General features: G+C 43.1%; 1 protein-coding gene across 1 annotated transcript in view; it reads left to right on the forward strand.

The window, feature by feature from the left end:
* LOC106589191 (glutamate receptor ionotropic, NMDA 2C) overlaps positions 1-17,275 on the forward strand; it is an 86,129-nt gene that overhangs the window by 24,192 nt on the left and 44,662 nt on the right. Inside the window, exons 5-9 of the mRNA XM_082970469.1 lie at positions 2,016-2,033; positions 5,229-5,294; positions 7,612-7,800; positions 8,261-8,601; positions 8,763-8,877. Coding sequence (XP_082826595.1) covers positions 2,016-2,033; positions 5,229-5,294; positions 7,612-7,800; positions 8,261-8,601; positions 8,763-8,877 — 729 coding nt within the window. The remainder of the gene's footprint in view (positions 1-2,015; positions 2,034-5,228; positions 5,295-7,611; positions 7,801-8,260; positions 8,602-8,762; positions 8,878-17,275) is intronic.

Consider the following 17,275-nt stretch of genomic DNA (forward strand, 5'->3'; position numbering starts at 1 on the left):
CGAAGTCGAGGATCGGTAGGATGGTCAGTTTTACGAGGGTGTGTTTGGCAGCATGAGTGAAGGATGCTTTGTTGCGATATAGGAAGCCTTCTAAATTTAATTTTGGATTGGAGATGCTTAATGTGAGTCTGGAAGGAGAGTTTACACTCTAACCTGACACCCAGGTATTTGTAGTTGTCCACGTATTCAGAGTCCAGAGTAGTGATGCTGAACGGGCAAGCAGGTGCGGGCAGTGATCGATTGAATAGCATGCATTTAGTTTTACCTGCGTTTAAGAGCAGTTGGAGGCCACGGAAGGAGAGTTGTGTGGCATTGAAGCTCGTCTGGAAGTTAGTTAACACAGTGTCCAAAGAGGGGCCAGAAGTATACAGAATGGTGTCGTCTGCAAAGAGGTGGATCAGAGAATCACCAGCAGCAAGAGAAACATCATTGATGTATACAGAGAAGAAAGTCGGCCCGAGAATTGAACCCTGTGGCACACCAATAGAGACTGCCAGAGGTCCGGACAACAGGCCCTCCGATTTGACACACTGAACTCTATCAGAGAAGTAGTTGGTAAACCAGGCGAGGCAATCATTTGAGAAACCAAGGCTGTCGAGTCTGCCAATAAGAATGTGGTGATTGACAGTGTCGAAAGCCTTGGCCAGGTTGAATACGGCTGCACAGTAATGTCTCTTATCGATGGCGGTTATGATGTCATTTAGGACCTTGAGCGGTGCTGAGGTGCACCCATGACCAGCTCTGAAACCAGATTGCATAGCGGAGAAGGTACGGTAATCTGTTTGTTAACTTGGCTTTCGAAGACCTTAGAAAGACAGGGTAGGATAGATATAGGTCTGTAGCAGTTTGGGTCTAGAGTGTCACCCCCTTTGAAGAGGGGGATGACCGCGGCAGCTTTCCAATCTTTGGGAATCTCAGACGATACGAAAGAGAGGTTGAATAGGCTAGTAATAGGGGTTGCAACAATTTCGGCAGATAATTTTAAAAAGAGAGGGTCCAGATTGTCTAGCCCGGCTGATTTGTAGCTCTTTCCGAACATCAGCTATCTGGATTTGGGTGAAGGAGAAATGGTGGGGGCTTTGGCGGGTTGCTGTGGAGGGTGCCAGGCAGTTGACCGGGGTAGGGGTAGCCAGGTGGAAAGAAGAGCCAGCTGTAGAGAAATGCTTCTTGAAATTCTCAATTATAGTGGATTTATCAGTGGTAACAGTGTTTCCTAGCCTCAGAGCAGTGGGCAGCTGGGAGGAGGTGCTCTTATTCTCCCTGGAATTTACAGTGTCCCAGAACTTTTGAGTTAGTACTACAGGATGCAAATTTCTGTTTGAAAAAGATAGCTTTTCTAACTGCCTGTGTATATTTGTTCCTAACTTCCCTGGAAAGTTGCATATCACGGGGGCTATTCGATGCTAATACAGAACGCCACAGGATGTTTTTTTGCTGGTCAAGGGCAGACAGGTCTGGAGTGAACCAAGGACTATATCTATTCCTAGTTTTACATTTTTTGAGTGGGGCATGCTTATTTAAGATGGCGAGGAAAGCACGTTTAAAGAATAGCCAGGCATCATCTACTGATGGGATGAGGTCAATGTCATTCCAGGATACCCCGGCCAGGTCGATTAGAAAGACCGCAGAAGTGTTTTAGGGAGCATTTGACAGTGATAAGGGGTGGTCGTTTGGTCGCAGACCCATTACGGATGCAGGCAATGAGGCAGTGATCGCTGAGATCTTGATTGAAAACAGCAGAGGTGTATATTGGAGGCCGAGTTAGTTAAGATGACATCTATGAGGGTGCCCGTGTTTACGGATTTGGGGTTGTACCTGGTAGGTTCATTGATCATTTGTGTGAGATTGAGGGCATCAAGCTTAGATTGTAGGATGGCCGGGTTGTTAAGCATGTCCCAGTTTAGGTCACCTAGTAGCACGAGCTCAGAAGATAGATGGGGGGCAATCAATTCACATATGGTATCGAGAGCACAGCTGGGGGCAGAGGGAGGTCTATAGCAAGCGGCAACAGTGAGAGACTTGTTTCTGGAAAGGTGAATTTTTAGAAGTACAAGCTTGAATTGTTTGGGTACAGACTTGGATAGCCTGCAGAGTTTTGTATTACTATCTTCGCAGTAGATTGCAACACCGCCCCCTTTGGCAGTTCTATCTTGGCGGACAATGTTATTGTTAGCGATGGAGATTTCAGAGTTTTTGGTGGTTTTCCTAAGCCAGGATTCAGACACGGCTAAGACATCCGGGTTGGCAGAGTGTGCTAAAGCAGTGAGTAAAACAAACTTAGGGAGTAGGCTTCTAATGTCAACGCGCATGAAACCAAGGCTTTTACGGTTACAGAAGTTAACAAATGAGAGCGCCTGGGGAGTGGGAGTGGAGCTAGGCACTGCAGGACCTATACGAACTGGCCATACAAACTGGCCGTCTAGCACGTTTGGAACAGAGAGTAAAAGGAGCAGGTTTCTGGGCACGATAGCATAGATTCAAGGCATAGTGTACAGACAAAGGTAAGGTAGGATGTGAGTACATTGGAGGTAAACCTAGGCTTTGAGTAATGATGAGAGAGATATAGTCTCTAGAGACATTTAAACCAGGTGATGTCATCGCATATGTAGGAGGTGGAACAACATGATTGGTTAAGGCATATTGAACAGGGCTAGAGGCTCTACAGTGAAATAAGACAGTAATCACTAACCAGGACAGTAATGGACGAGGCATATTGATATTAGAGAGAGGCATGCGTAGCCAAGTGAACATATGGGAAATTTGGGATTTAAGGTACTTACCCTTTAACTTTGTCTCCCTCCTGCACGCCTGCCCTAAGACAAGCCTTTTATTCATTTTTGAAAATATTTCATCCACCTTTTATCCCCAATTTTGTGATATCCAATTGCAATCTTGTCTCGTCACTGCAACTCCCCAGTGGGCTCTGAAGAAGCGAAGGTCAAGTCATGCATCCACCAAAACATGACCCGCCAAATCGCGCATCTTAACATCCGCCCGCACGGAAGCCAGCCGCACCAATGTGTCGGAGAAAACACTGTTCACCTCACGTGCAAAGTCAGCCTGCAGGTTCCCGGCCCACCACAAGAAGTCGCTAGAGCGCGATGAGCCAAATGAAGCCCCCCCGGCAAAACCTTCCCCTAAACCGGACGACGCAGGGCCAATTGCGTCCCCCTATGGGACTCCCAGTCACGGCCGGTAGTGACACAGCCTGGGATCGATTCCGGGTCTGTAGTGATGCCTCAAGCACTGCGATGCAGTGGCTTAGACCATTGCGCCACTCAGGAAGCCCTACGTTTTGCCTTTTCAAAGTGTGTTATTACATCAGGTGCTATGTCATTTTCATCGGATTGTTGTGTAGGCTTTATGACAGCTCATATAGTCTGCTCACAGTCGTAGACTGTATACAGAATGCCTGCTGAGAAGGTAATGTTTAATTAACGGTTTCACAAATAGTGCATTCGGAAAGTATTCAGACCCCTTGACTTTTTCCATATTGTGTTACGCTACCACCTTTTTCTAAAACTGATTAAATAATTCCCCCCCCCCTCATCAAGCTACATAAATTACAATACCACATAATGACAAAGCAAAAACAGGTATGTAGAAATTGTAAAAAATTTAAAATAAAATTCAGACCCTTTACTTTGTTGAAGCACCATTTGCAGCGATTACAGATTCAAGTCTTCTTGGGTATGACGCTACAAGCTTGGCACAGCTGTATTTGGGGAGTTTCTCACATTCTTCTCTGCAGATCCTCCAAGCTCACTCAGATTGGATGGGGAGCGTCGCTGCACAGCTATTTTCAGGTCTCTCCAGAGATGTTCGCACGGGTTCAAGTCGGGCTCTGGCTGGGCCAATCAAGGACATTGAGAGACTTGTCCCGAAGCCACTCCTGCGTTGTCTTGGCTGTGTGCTTAGGGTCGTTGTCCTGTTGAAAGTTGAACCTTCGCCCCAGTCTGAGGTCCTGAGCGCTCAGGAGCAGATTTTCGTCAAGGATCTCTCTGTACTTTGCTCCATTCATCTTTTACCCTGTCCTGACTAGTCTCCCAGTCTCTGCCACTGAAAAACACCCCAAAAGCATGATGCTGCCACCACCATGCTTCTCCGTAGAGATGGTGCAAGGTTTACTCCAGATGTGACGCTTGGCAATCAGTAAAAGAGAGAATCTTGTTTCTCATTGTTTGAGAGTCCTTAACAGTAGGTGCCTTTTGGCAAACTCCAAGCGGGCTGTCATGTGCCTTTTACTGAGGAGGGGCTTCCGTCTGGCCACTCTACCATAAAGGCCTGATTGTGGGAGTGCTGCAGAGATAGTTGTCCTTCTGGAAGGTTCTCCCATCTCCACAGAGGAACTCTGGTGCTCTGTCAGAGTGACCATCGGGTTCTTGGTCACCTCCCTGACCAAGGCCCTTCTCTCCCGATTGCTCAGTTTGGCCGGGCGGCCAGCTCTAGGAAGAGTCTTGGTGGTTCCAAACCTCTTCCATTTAAGAATGATGGAGGCCACTGTGTTCTTGGGGACCTTCAATGCTGCAGACATTTTTTGGTACACTTCCTCAGATCTGTGCCTCGACACAATCCTGTCTCAGAGCTCTATGGACAATTCCTTCGACCTCATGGTTTGTTTTTTGCTCTGACATGCACTGTCAACTATGGGACCTTATGTAGACAGGTGTGTGCCTTTCCAAATCATGTCCAATCAATTGAATTTACCACAGGTGGACTCCAATCAAGTTGTAGAAACATCTCAAGGATGATCAATGGAAGCAGGATGTACCTGAGCTGAACTTCGAGTATCATAGCAAAGGGTCTGAATACTTATGTAAATAAGGTATTTCTGTTTTTTCGCTTTCTCATTATGGAGGATTGTGTGTAGATTGATGAGGAAAGAAATTGGTGTATTTAATACATTTTTGAAGAAAAATGTCTGAATACTTTCCGAATGCACTGTATATCAGTGTTCATAGCGTGACTTTAGGGATAGAATTGACACTCACAGCCCGTCGTTTATGTTTGTGTGTGTCTATAGGTGTGTAGGTGTGTTTAGGTGTTATAACAGCGATAGGATTGACCACATGTTATTTACCTCCTCTGGGTGTGGAAAATGTCTACTTGAGAGTTTGCAAGTGTTTGTGAGTGTGCTCACCTGAATAGTGTACAGTATTATTGGATAGAGCTAACATATTCTCATTCCCCCCTCCCTCTCCTTCTCACCCCACTCCTCCCCCCTTTAGGCTGAGGGTTCCACATTTCTCCAGATGGGTGCCTCCCTGGAGCAGCAGATCGTCTGCATGTTCAAGGTACAGGAATAGAATAATCTAAAGTTCATATTCACTTATAAAGCCCCTTTTCAGCCATTCAGAATTTAGTATTCAGGAAAGCTGTGGTCTGAAATGTAATGTCAATATATGATTTTACATTTATGGGTCGTTCCACAAGTACTTTTTGCATTCCTTTGATATTTTAAGTAGAAATTGTGCACCAATATTGCATTTTAAAAGCCTGTTATATTAAATTAAGTCCCCTTCAGATTATTAGTATGAATAAAGACTTGCTAAAGCATGGTTTCCCATACTTGGTCCTAGGGCCCCCCTGGGCGCACGTTTTGGTTTTTGCCCTAGCACTACACAGCTGATTCAAATAATCAACTCATCATCAAGCTTGGATTATTTGAATCAGATGTGTAGTGCTAGGACAAAAAAAAACATATGTGCAACCAGGCTGGGCCCCAGGACCGAGTTTGAGAAACCCTGCGCTAAAGTGCCACAATTCAGCATTTTGACATGTTCCTTGTCATGTTTTTCCGAATTATATTAAGATTTCAACCCACTTATCCAAGTTTTCATTTTAAAGCTTTGACCAAGTTATTTCTGAAGATTATTATGTATTTATGTTATTAGTGATCAATTAACATCTGTCCCTCATTTCAAGGTCAAATCTTTTATGTGAACTGAACTCTCGTTTCAATATGGTGAAACTACTCCTTTTTAAATTATTTTTTCAAAAGAAACATTGTACATGTAAAATCATAGAGTGAAAGCAGGTGAGCTTGTTCTACTCTTTTTGGCCTTTTTCTGGTGTTTTGTGGTGGAAAACTGAGTGCATCCAGCACAACACGTCAACTCTGTTACCCATACATAGATAGGCTAGAGATGTTTGAACAATTTTATTTTTTTGTGAAGCTTGCATTCAATTTCCCCTCCCTGGTGCACACAACAAGCTTCTATTCCCCCTGTCACAAGGGGATTTATCGCTGATTTAAGATCAAAACATCAACCCTGTCACGGTCAACCCTGTTACTTTATTTTGCACTTCATTGGCACTTGCTTTTGACATTATCGATCATAGTCTGCTGCTGACACAACTTATATGTTATGGCTTTACACCCCCTGCTATATTGTGGATAAAGAGTTACCTGTTTAACAGAACACAGAGGGTGTTCTTTAATGGTAGCCTTTCCAACATAATCCAGGTAGAATCAGGAATTCCCCAAGGCAGCTGTCTTGGCACTTTACTTTTTTCAATCTTTACTATTGAATTGCCACTGGCTTTGAGGAAATCCAGAGTGTCTATGTATGCGGATGACTCAACACTACACATGTCAGCTACTACAGCGACTGAAATGACTGGAACACTTAACAAAGAGTTGCAGTTAGTTTCAGAGTGGGTGGCAAGGAATAAGTTAGTCCTAAATATTTCTAAAACTAAAAGCATTGTATTTGGGACAAATCATTCACTAAACCCTAAACCTCAACTAAATCTTGTAATAAATAATGTGGAAATTGAGCAAATTGAGGTGACTAAACTGCTTGGAGTTACCCTGGATTGTAAACTGCCATGGTCAAAACATATTGATACAACAGCACTGTCAGCACGGCTGGCCCTTGGATGTACACAGAGAGCTAATATTAATAATATGCATGTCAATCTCTACTGGCTCAAAGTAGAGGAGAGACGGACTACCTGCTGAATGCACCGAGCTGTCTGTTTGAACTACACCCATGCATACCCCACAAGACATGCCACAAGAGGTCTCTTCACAGTCCCTAAGTCCAGAACAGACTATGGAAGGCGCACAGTACTAAATAGAGCCATGATTACATGGAACTCTATTCCACATCAAGTAACTCATGCAAGCAGTAAAATTAGATTTAAAAAACAGATAGAAAAACACCTTATGGAACAGCGGGGACTGTGAAGCAACACAAACATAGTCACAGACACATGCATGCACACACACACACAATAGCATACGCACTATACACACACGTACACATGGATTTTGTACTGTATATATGTGGTAGTGGTGGAGTAGGGGCCTGAGAGCACACGGTCTTTGAGTGTATTGTAATGTTTGTAAAATTGTATAAACTGCCTTAATTTTGCTGGACCCCAGGAAGAGTGGGGATCCATAATAAAAACAAATACAAAATACTAAAATATTTATTTTATTTAACTTCTTGAGATAGAAAAACGTGTTTTTTTTCAAATTAATTTGAACATGTGCTATTTATGACAATGTTAATTAGGTGAAATAAAAAGTTATTTTGGACCAAATTACACTAGCCAAAATGTACTCTTATTAGTGGAATATGTTCTATCATGTCTATATTCTAGTTGATGGAGGAGTATGACTGGGGAGACTTTGTAATAATCACCAGCATGTGGCCGGGATACGAGACGTTTGTAGACTACGTCCGATCCTACACGGACACTTCCTACTTCCTGTGGAGGCTACAAGATATCCTGTCTCTGGAGATGTCTGTCAGAACCAGTGACGTCCGAGCCAAACGCATGTTACAGCAGGTAGGAGAGATTATTTTTTTAACTATTTAGAGAGAGAGATTTCGAGAGAGGTTTCGAGAGAGAGAGCGAGAGAGAGAGAGAGAGAGAGAGAGAAAAAAGGTTTGGGCTTGTTAGTAGTTAAAGTATGTTATGTCTCTATACAGGTGTACCTATGAAGAGGACCCGTGCCTGTTATTAGGGTTGAACCTGGATGTAGACATGAAGTTAGGGTTGAAGCTAGGGTAACGGTTGAACCGGGATGTGGACATGAAGCTAGAATTAGGGTTAAGGTTACGGTTGAGGCCAGGGTTAGGGTTGAACCTGGATGTGGACATGAAGCTAGGGTTAGGGCTGTGGTTGAAACTAGGGTTAGGGTTGAACAGGGATGTGGACATGAAGCTAGAATTAGGGTTAAGGTTACGGTTAGGTTTAGAGGTTAATGTTCGGTATTACTTAGTGTTATATCTATCTGTCCCTCTAGATTGATTCCCAGGTACTCCTGGCCTACTGTTCCTATGAAGAGGCCCAGTACCTGTTCCAGGTAGCAGGGGAGGTGGGTCTACTGGGACCTGGGTACATCTGGATCCTCCCCTCCCTCGCGTTGGGCAACACAGAGAGCCCTCCACCTATCAGCTTCCCTGTAGGACTGATTGGCGTCATCACTGACCACTGGAGGAAGAGCCTGAGGCAACGTGTCAGAGAGGGAGTGGCCATAGTGGCCAAAGGGGCGGATAGTTTCAGAAGGCATCAAGGGTTCCTTCCAGAGGGACACAGCGACTGCAACACACCAGTTACACATATCAACAACAACACACTGTTCAGGTGAGTGTGTGAGGCCACACACCCTCTCGTCCAGTGTGTGTTTTTGTAAGTAGACACATACTAAACAGGTGTGTGTGTGTGTGTGTGTGTGTGTGTGTGTGTGTGTGTGTGTGTGTGTGTGAGTGCTGAAAACTGAATCTGTGTGTATGTGTGTGTTGCAGACACATGCTAAACGTGACATGGGAGCGTAAGGACCTGTCGTTCAACAGTGATGGCTACCTGACCAACCCCTCCATGGCCATTATCGCACTGGACAGAGACAGACTGTGGGACAAGGTACTGAATTACATGCGTGTATGAGTGTGAGTGAGTGGGTGTGTGTGTGTCTGGACCGTGAAACAACCAACACAGCACTACCTTATTTATCTGGTTACATCTACAAGTGGTGTATCTCCCCTGGTGGTGTATTCAGTTGCACAGCTGTGTCCAAGGGTATACACACGCACACTCGCACACAGGGTTGGGTAGGTTACTTTCTAAATGTAATCTATTACAGTTACTAGTTACCTGTCCAGAATTGTAATCAGTAACATAACTTTTGGATTAACAAACTCAGTAACGTAATCTGATTACATTCAGTTACATTTAGATTACTTCCCCTTAAGAGGCATTAGAAGAAGACAAAAATGTATGTTACCAATTGAACCACATCTATTGCAGGATAAATCAGTGTTAAAGTTTACATAGCTGGCCATGTATGGATGTTACATTTTAGTTCAGTGTGTCAAATCGGAGGGCCTGTTGTTCGTACCTCTGGCAGTCTCTATGGGGTGACACAGGGTTCAATTCTCGGGTTGACTCTTTTCTCTGTATATATCAATGATGTCGCTCTTGCTGCTGGTGATTCTCTGATACACCTCTACGCAGACGACACCATTCTGTAAACATCTGTCCCTTCTTTGGACATTGTGCCATCCGTTTTATCACCAAAGCCCCATATACTACCCACCACTGCGACCTGTATGCTCTCGTTGGCTGGCCCTTACTACATATCCGTCACCAAACCCACTGGCTCCAGGTCATCTATAAGTCTTTGCTAGGGAAAGCCCCGCCTTATCTCAGCTCACTGGTCACCATAGCTACACCCACCCGTAGCACACGCTCCAGCAGGTATATTTCACTGGTCATCCTCAAAGCCAACACTTCCTTTGGCCGCCTTTCCTTCCAGTTCTCTGCTGCCAATGACTGGAACGAATTGCAAAAAATACTGAAGCTGTAGTCTTATATCTCCCTCTCTAACTTTAAGCATCAGCTGTCAGAGCAGCTTACCAATCACTGTACCTGTACACAGCCAATCTGTAAATAGCACTACTTCATCCCCATATTATTACTTACCCTCTTGCTATTTTGCACCCCAGTATCTCTACTTGCATATCATCATCTGCACATCTATCACTACAGTATTAATGCTAAACTGTAATTATTTTTGCCTCTATGGCCTATTTATTGCCTACCTCCCTACTCTTCTACATTTGCACACACTGTACATAGATTTTTCTATTTTTCTATTTTTCTTTTGTGTTATTGACTGTACGTTTGTTTATGTGTAACTGTGTTGTTGTTTTTGTCGCACTGCTTTGCTTTATCTTGGCCAGGTCGCAGTTGTAAATGAGAACTTTTTCTCAACTGGCCTACCCGGTTAAATAAAGGTGAAAAAATAAATAAAAGGGTTGCGCACAATTAGCCTACAGTCATCCGGGTAAGGGGAGGCCGGGGTAGGTCGTCTTTGTAAATAAGAATTTGTTCTTAACTGACCTTCCATGTTAAATAAAGGTTCCTTTTTTTCATTTTTTTCAAACCTAAGTCCATCAGAATTCCAGTCATTCCAATAAATGTTATACCCCTTGATCTTCAAGAATAGAACTTGGAAATATGGAAAGATAGATTAGCCAAATTGTTTAACCTGAGCATAACCCCAACACTAAGGACTTATTAGCCATCCCTAAGCTGATGTTTATGATTTAGTTGTCATGGAGGACTGATCGGGCTCATTGATTCCAGTTGAAAAATGGTCCCGTGTGGCTCAGTTGGTAGAGCATGGTGTTTGCAACGCCAGGGTTGTGGGCTTGATTCCCATGGGGGACCAGTAGGGGTAGGGGGGGGGGGGGGAAATGTATGAAATGTATGCATTCACTACTGTAAGTCGCTCTGGATAAGAGCGTCTGCTAAATGACTAAAAATGTAATAAATAAATAAATAAATGCTGCACTCATGGAATGCCATGCTTTGAGCACTACTGAAAAGTGCTATTTACATGTGAAAAATGAATGCCATATGCTGCATTTGCTATAGGCCTATTCTTAAACTGTTTGTTGGTGACACTTTGATATCTTGATAATTCACAGATGAAACAATTACAAAATGACCACCCTGCCACTGTTTTGGTCAAATCTGAGGGATGCTCTGTCTCAAATTAATAGTCAGAGCTATAGATGCAATAACTGACCATCCATGATATCAGAAGTATTGTTTTAGCCATGTTATGAGGCTATACAGTGTTTGTTTACATTTACAATGTTTACAAACATTGGAGAATAACAAGCTTATATTTTGGGTTCACATGGGGTGTGACAGTTGAACTAAGCTCATGAGTCATTTGTAAGTTATATTCTTCAATAATCAATGGATATATACAGTATATATAATTTCTAAGTCCAAAAATGGATGTAGCAACAGATTGCCCCTTTAAGTCTATCAAAAGTGTGCGAGTTTCAGCAATAAAAGCCCCACTTTTATTCCATAGACTGGGATCCGCACTGTGCAGCTGTTGCAAGAGTGCATTTTTCACTGGCTGTCCACTGGTTTCAAAAACAATGATTGATAGGCAGCTTAAACTTCTTGAATTCAATCTTTATTGGGTTCAAATACACATTTAGATTTGTGAACAGCCATCCACAACAACCACAATCCGTAAGGTGCAAATAGCTAAATGAGAGGGCAACAGTGTGACTCACATCAATGCGCTATGTAGATAACGGTATTAAGTGATCTGTATCGCCGTGGACTACTCCACTGCTGTCATCCTTACCTCCAAGCACTTATTTAAATTGGATAATCTTTGGATGCCGACAGCAGTCGTACTATTCGAAGACATAGCTTGGACTGTAGACTAAAAAAGCCTATTCCTGCTCTTTTCCCGCGATCCATCAAACTAATTTGGTGTGTCATCATAGTGGTCTCTGACTTGTGGTCAGACTCACTCAGGTGGAACAAGCTTAAACTTGTGCCTTTTTTCAATGCTGATTTGAATGTCACTGAGAAAACAGTGTCAACGATTTTTTTTCTCTCAAACATCCTTTCTGAATTTAAAAGTCATCCTCAAAGTAACCATCTAGTTTTTCCAAAAGTATCTGTAACCTTATTACAAGATTTTTTCTGGTAACGCTATGGATTACAGTTACCGTTTTTTGTAATCCCTTACATGTTACGGATTGCAGGTAATCTGTTACCCTGCGCGCGCGCGCGCACACACACACACACACACACACACACACACACACACACACACACACACACACACACACACACACACACACACACACACACACACACACACACACACACACACACACACACATACATGCCAGGCAGTGACATTGATACAGTAGGCTTGCTGTGGCAGGGCAGGAATACATTTGTTCAATAGTAGGAGGGGGATTACTCTCTGGCCTTTTCCTATAGTCCTACTATAGTCCTCTGGCTACCCTTGGGAGATTTGTGTGTGTGGTTTGGTTCTTCTGTCCGTGCGGGGACCTAAAATCCCCAAAAGTCCCCACAAGGATAGTAAAACAAGAGACATTCTCCCTGGTGGGGACATTTCCCACATCCACATGAGGACAAAGGCTATTTTAAGATTAGGGGTTAGAGTTAGGGTGACAATTAAGGTTAGGGTTAGAATTAGGGTTAGGGTAAGGTGTTAGTGGTTAGGTTTAGGGTTAGGAATTAGATGTAGGGTTTGGCTTAGGTTTATGGGTTAAGGTTAGTTAGGTTTAGTGTTAGGGGTTAGGGAAAATAGGATTTTGAATAGAAAAACATTTTAGGTCCCTACAAGTATAGAGGAACATAACATTGTTTGTGTGTGTGTGTGTGGTTGTGTGTGCGTGTGCATGTGTGTGGGTCGTGACTGTGCAGTCTGAAAACACAAACAAAAAGTCCGGCTGCTGAGGTTTTGCAATGCTCCGGAATTCCTACAGAACACACAGTCATTCACAACCCCTGGTTCTATTTCTTCCCTTTTAACCTTCTCACTCTCTCTGTAACGCTCACTCACTCTTTCCTTAAAACCTCTCTCCCCCTCCTTACCTCCAGTGTCATGTAGCTCATTCATTAGTGAAAAAGTGTCATTGTGCACTCACTTGTGGGTTTGTGCATATGACATGCCCTTTTCATCCCTTCTCTCTCTTTTTGACACACTGACAGCACTACACCTCTCATTTTTTTTTAAACTAAGTCAGGGGGAACCGTCTCTCTATCTTCCTCACTTCTTTCCTCCTAGAGAGGGAGGGAGGAGTGACTGATTTCAGTAACTGTTAAAACTGCACTGAAATTCATAGAGTCAGACACAATAGTGTGGGTTATTTACATGCTAATGTGGCTTTAAATAGTGTTGTAGCTATTTCTACTTTTTTATGTAATATAAATCAACAGAGCTAGATTTAGAGTTAGAAAAATGTATTTAAGTGTCACTCCACAATGATACAATAATCCAACCACATTGTGGATCACTCATATTGAGTTCTGCAACACTAAAAACAATCATGATCAAACATTGTACAGGTTTCATCTATAATACATGACATCATCTATACACATGTAGCCTGTGCATTAAAAAAATTAAAAATAAAAACAAAGTACAGTGGATAAAAGGACAATTGGGCACATAAAAAGAAACATCTCCATTGGAGGATAAGATGGCAGGCTTTGGCGCAGGTCTTTACAGTGCAGGCATTTACCTTTGACTTATTCCACATTTTGTTGTTTGTTACAGCCCGAATTCAAAATAGATCAATTATATATTCTTTCTCACCAACCTACACACAATACCCCATAATGACAATGTGAAAACATGTTTTTAGAAATTTTTGCTGTTTAATTGTAAATGAAATACATAAATGAAGTCAACTCCGAAAGTATTAGGGCAGTGACACTGTTCTGGTTTTGGCTCTGTATTGCACCACTCTGGATATGAAATTATACAATGACTTTGATTTGAGGGTATTTTCATCCATAGCGGGTGATTTTACAATTGTAACAAATTTACTTACACTGTACTTGTATTAAAGTAGTCGAAAGTGTTGTATTTGGTCCCATATTCCTAGCATTTGCTGTTTGTTTCGGTTGTGTTTCAGATTATTTTGTCCCCAATAGAGATTAATGGATAACAATGTATTGTGTCATTTTGGAAGAACTTTTATTGTAAATAAGAATATAATATTTTTCTAAACACTTCTACATTAATCTGGAATCTACCATGATTCCGGATAATCCTGTGTCACACCGTGAACAGTTTCACCTGTTCTTGTAATTGTCTCCACCCCCCTCCAGGTGTCGCCCATCTTCCCCATTTTCCCCTGTGTATTTATACCTGTGTTCTGTTTGTCCGTTGCCAGTTCGTCTTGTTTGTCAGTTCAACCAGCATTTTTGTTCTCAGCTCCTGCTTTTCTCAGTCTCTCTTTTTCTCGCCCTCCTGGTTTTGACCCTTGCCTGTCCTGACTCTGAGCCCTGCTGCCTGACCACTCTGCCTGCCCCTTCCCCTGCCCCTAAGCCGGCCTGCTGAACTGTACCTTTGCCCCACCTCTGGATTGTTGACCTCTACCTACCCTGAGCCTGCCTGCCCTCTGGTATTGGTTTACTGACCTCTGGTTTACTGACCCCTGCCTGCCTTGACCTGTCTATTGCCTGCCCCTGTTAGAATATTAAACCATTGTCAATTCAACGTGTCTGCATCTGGATCTTACCTTGATTTCTGATAATCCGGAATGAATCGTGAATAATGATGAGTCAGAAAGTTACAGAGGCATAAATATCAACCCCCCCCCCCCCACCCCCAAAAAATGCTATCCTCCCCTGTTATTTTAATGGTGAGAGGTTAGCATGTCTTGGGGGTATGATATTTGTGCATCTGTAACTTTCTCACTTATCATTATTCACTAAAATATATAACTGTCCCAATACTTGTGGAGCTCACTCTATGCCATTTACATAAGTATTCACACCTCTGAGTCAATACATGTTAGAATCACATTTGGCAGCTATTATCTTCACTGACAGTTTCATACTCTCCCTGACCGAGTCTGTAATACCTACATGTTTCAAGCAGACCACCATAGTCCCTGTGCCCAAGAAAGCGAAAGTTACCTGCTTAAATGACTATCGCCAGTGGCACTCCCGTCAGTAGCCATGAAGTGCTTTGAAAGGCTGGTCATGGCTCACATCAACACCATCATCCAGAAACCCTAGACCCACTCCAGTTCGCATACCGCCCCAACAGATCCACTGGTGACGCAATCTCAATCACACTCCAAACTGCCTTTTCCCACCTGGACAAAAGGAACACCTATGTAAGAATGCTGTTCATTGACTAAAGCTCAGCGTTCTACACTATAGTGCACACAAAGCTATCACTAAGCTAAGGACCCTGGGACTAAAAACCTCCCTCTGCAACTGGATCCTGGACTTCCTGACGGGCCGCCCCAGGTGGTAAGGGTAGGTAACAACACATCTTCCACGCCGATCCTCAACGTGGGGGCCCCTCAGGGGTGCGTGCTTAGTCCCCTCCTGTACTCCCTGTTCACCCACGACTGCGTGGCCAAGCACGACTCCAACACCATCATTAAGTTGGCTGATGACACAACAGTGGTAGGCTTGAACACCGACGAGACAGCCTATAGGGAGGAGGTAAGAGACCTGGCAGTGTGATGCCAGGACAACAACCTCTCCCTCAACGTGAGCAAGACAAAGGATGCTGATCATGGACTACAGGAAAAGGAGGGCCATTCACATCGACGGGGCTGCAGTGGAGCGGGTCGAGAGTTTCAAGCTCCTTGGTGTCCACATCACCAATGAACTATCATGTTCCAAACAGATGAATAAAGTTGTGTAGAGGGCACGACAACACATTTTACCCCTCAGGAGACTGAAAAGATTTGGCGTGGGTCCCCAGATCCTAAAAAAGATCTACAGCTGCACCATCGAGAGCATCCTGACCGGTTGCATCACCGCCTGATATGGCAACTGTTTGGCATCCGACCACAAAGCGCTACAGAGGGTAGTATGTATGGCCCAGTACATCATTGGGGCCAAGCTTCCTGCCATCCAGGACCTATATACTAGGCGGTGTCAGAGGAACGCCCAAAAGATTGTCAAAGACTCCAGTCACCCAAGTCATAGACTCTTCTCTGCTACTGCACGGGAAGCGGTACCAGAGCGCAAAGTCTAGGTCCAAATTGCTCCTTTTTAAGCTTCGACCCCCAAGCCATAAGACTGCTGAACAATTAATCAAATGGCCACCCGGACTATTTACATTGACCTCCCCCCTTTGTTTGTACAATGCTGCTACTTGCTGTTTATTATCTATGCATAGTCCCTTTACCCCTACCTACATGTACAAATTACCCCAACTAACCTGTATCCCCACACATTGATCCTGTACCAGTACCCCCTGTGTATAGCCACATTATTGTTATTTTATTACTTTTTATTTTATTTTTTACTTTGTAAATATTTTCTTAACTCTATTCCTTGAACTGCATTGTTGGTTAAGGGCTAAGGGCTTGTAAGTAAACATTTCACAGTACAGTTTACACCTGCTGAATTGACAATTAACATTTGATTAATTATTATTATTATTATGAACCTTTATTTAACTAGGCAAGTCAGTTAAGAACAAATTCTTATTTTCAATGGCAGCCTAGGAACAATGGGTTAACTGCCTTGTTCAGGGGCAGAATGACAGATTTTTAGCTTGTCAGCTCGTGGATTCCAATCTTGCAACCTTTCGGTTACTAGTCCAAAGCTCTAACCACTAGGCTACGTGCTACCTTTGATTACAGCTGTGAGTCTTTCTGGGTAAGTCTAAGCGCTTTGCACACCTCGATTGTATAATATTTGCACATTATTATAAAAAACATTATCCAAGGTGGTTGTTGATCATTGCTAGACTGACATTTCATGTCTTGACATAGATTTTTAAGCCAATGTAAGTCAAAACTGTAACTAGGCCACTCAGGAACATTCAATATCGTCTTGGTTAACAACTCCAGTGTACATTTGGTCTTGTGTTTTAGGTTATTGTGACAGATGAGGTCTCCAGAGAGAAAGACACAGCTTGATGTAAGCTCTCACATTTTCCAACGTGTTCTTTTTTACAAATGGATAGATTTGGAGTTAGATAAACTTGGATTTTTCGGCAGGTACATACAGTTGAAGTCGGAAGTTACATACACTTAGGTTGGCGTCATTAAAACTCCTTTTTCAACCACTCCACAAATGTCTTAACACACTGTAGTTTTGGCAAGACGGTTAGGACATCTACTTTGTTCATGACACAAGTAATTTTTCCAACAATTGTTTACAGACAGATTATTTCACTTATAATTCACTGTATCACAATTCCAGTAGGTCAGAAGATTACATACACTAAGTTGACTGTGCCTTTAAACAGCTTGGGAAATTC

This window comes from Salmo salar, chromosome 28 (assembly GCF_965601325.2).
Source record: "Salmo salar chromosome 28, fSalSal1, whole genome shotgun sequence".
Lineage (NCBI taxonomy): Eukaryota > Metazoa > Chordata > Actinopteri > Salmoniformes > Salmonidae > Salmo > Salmo salar.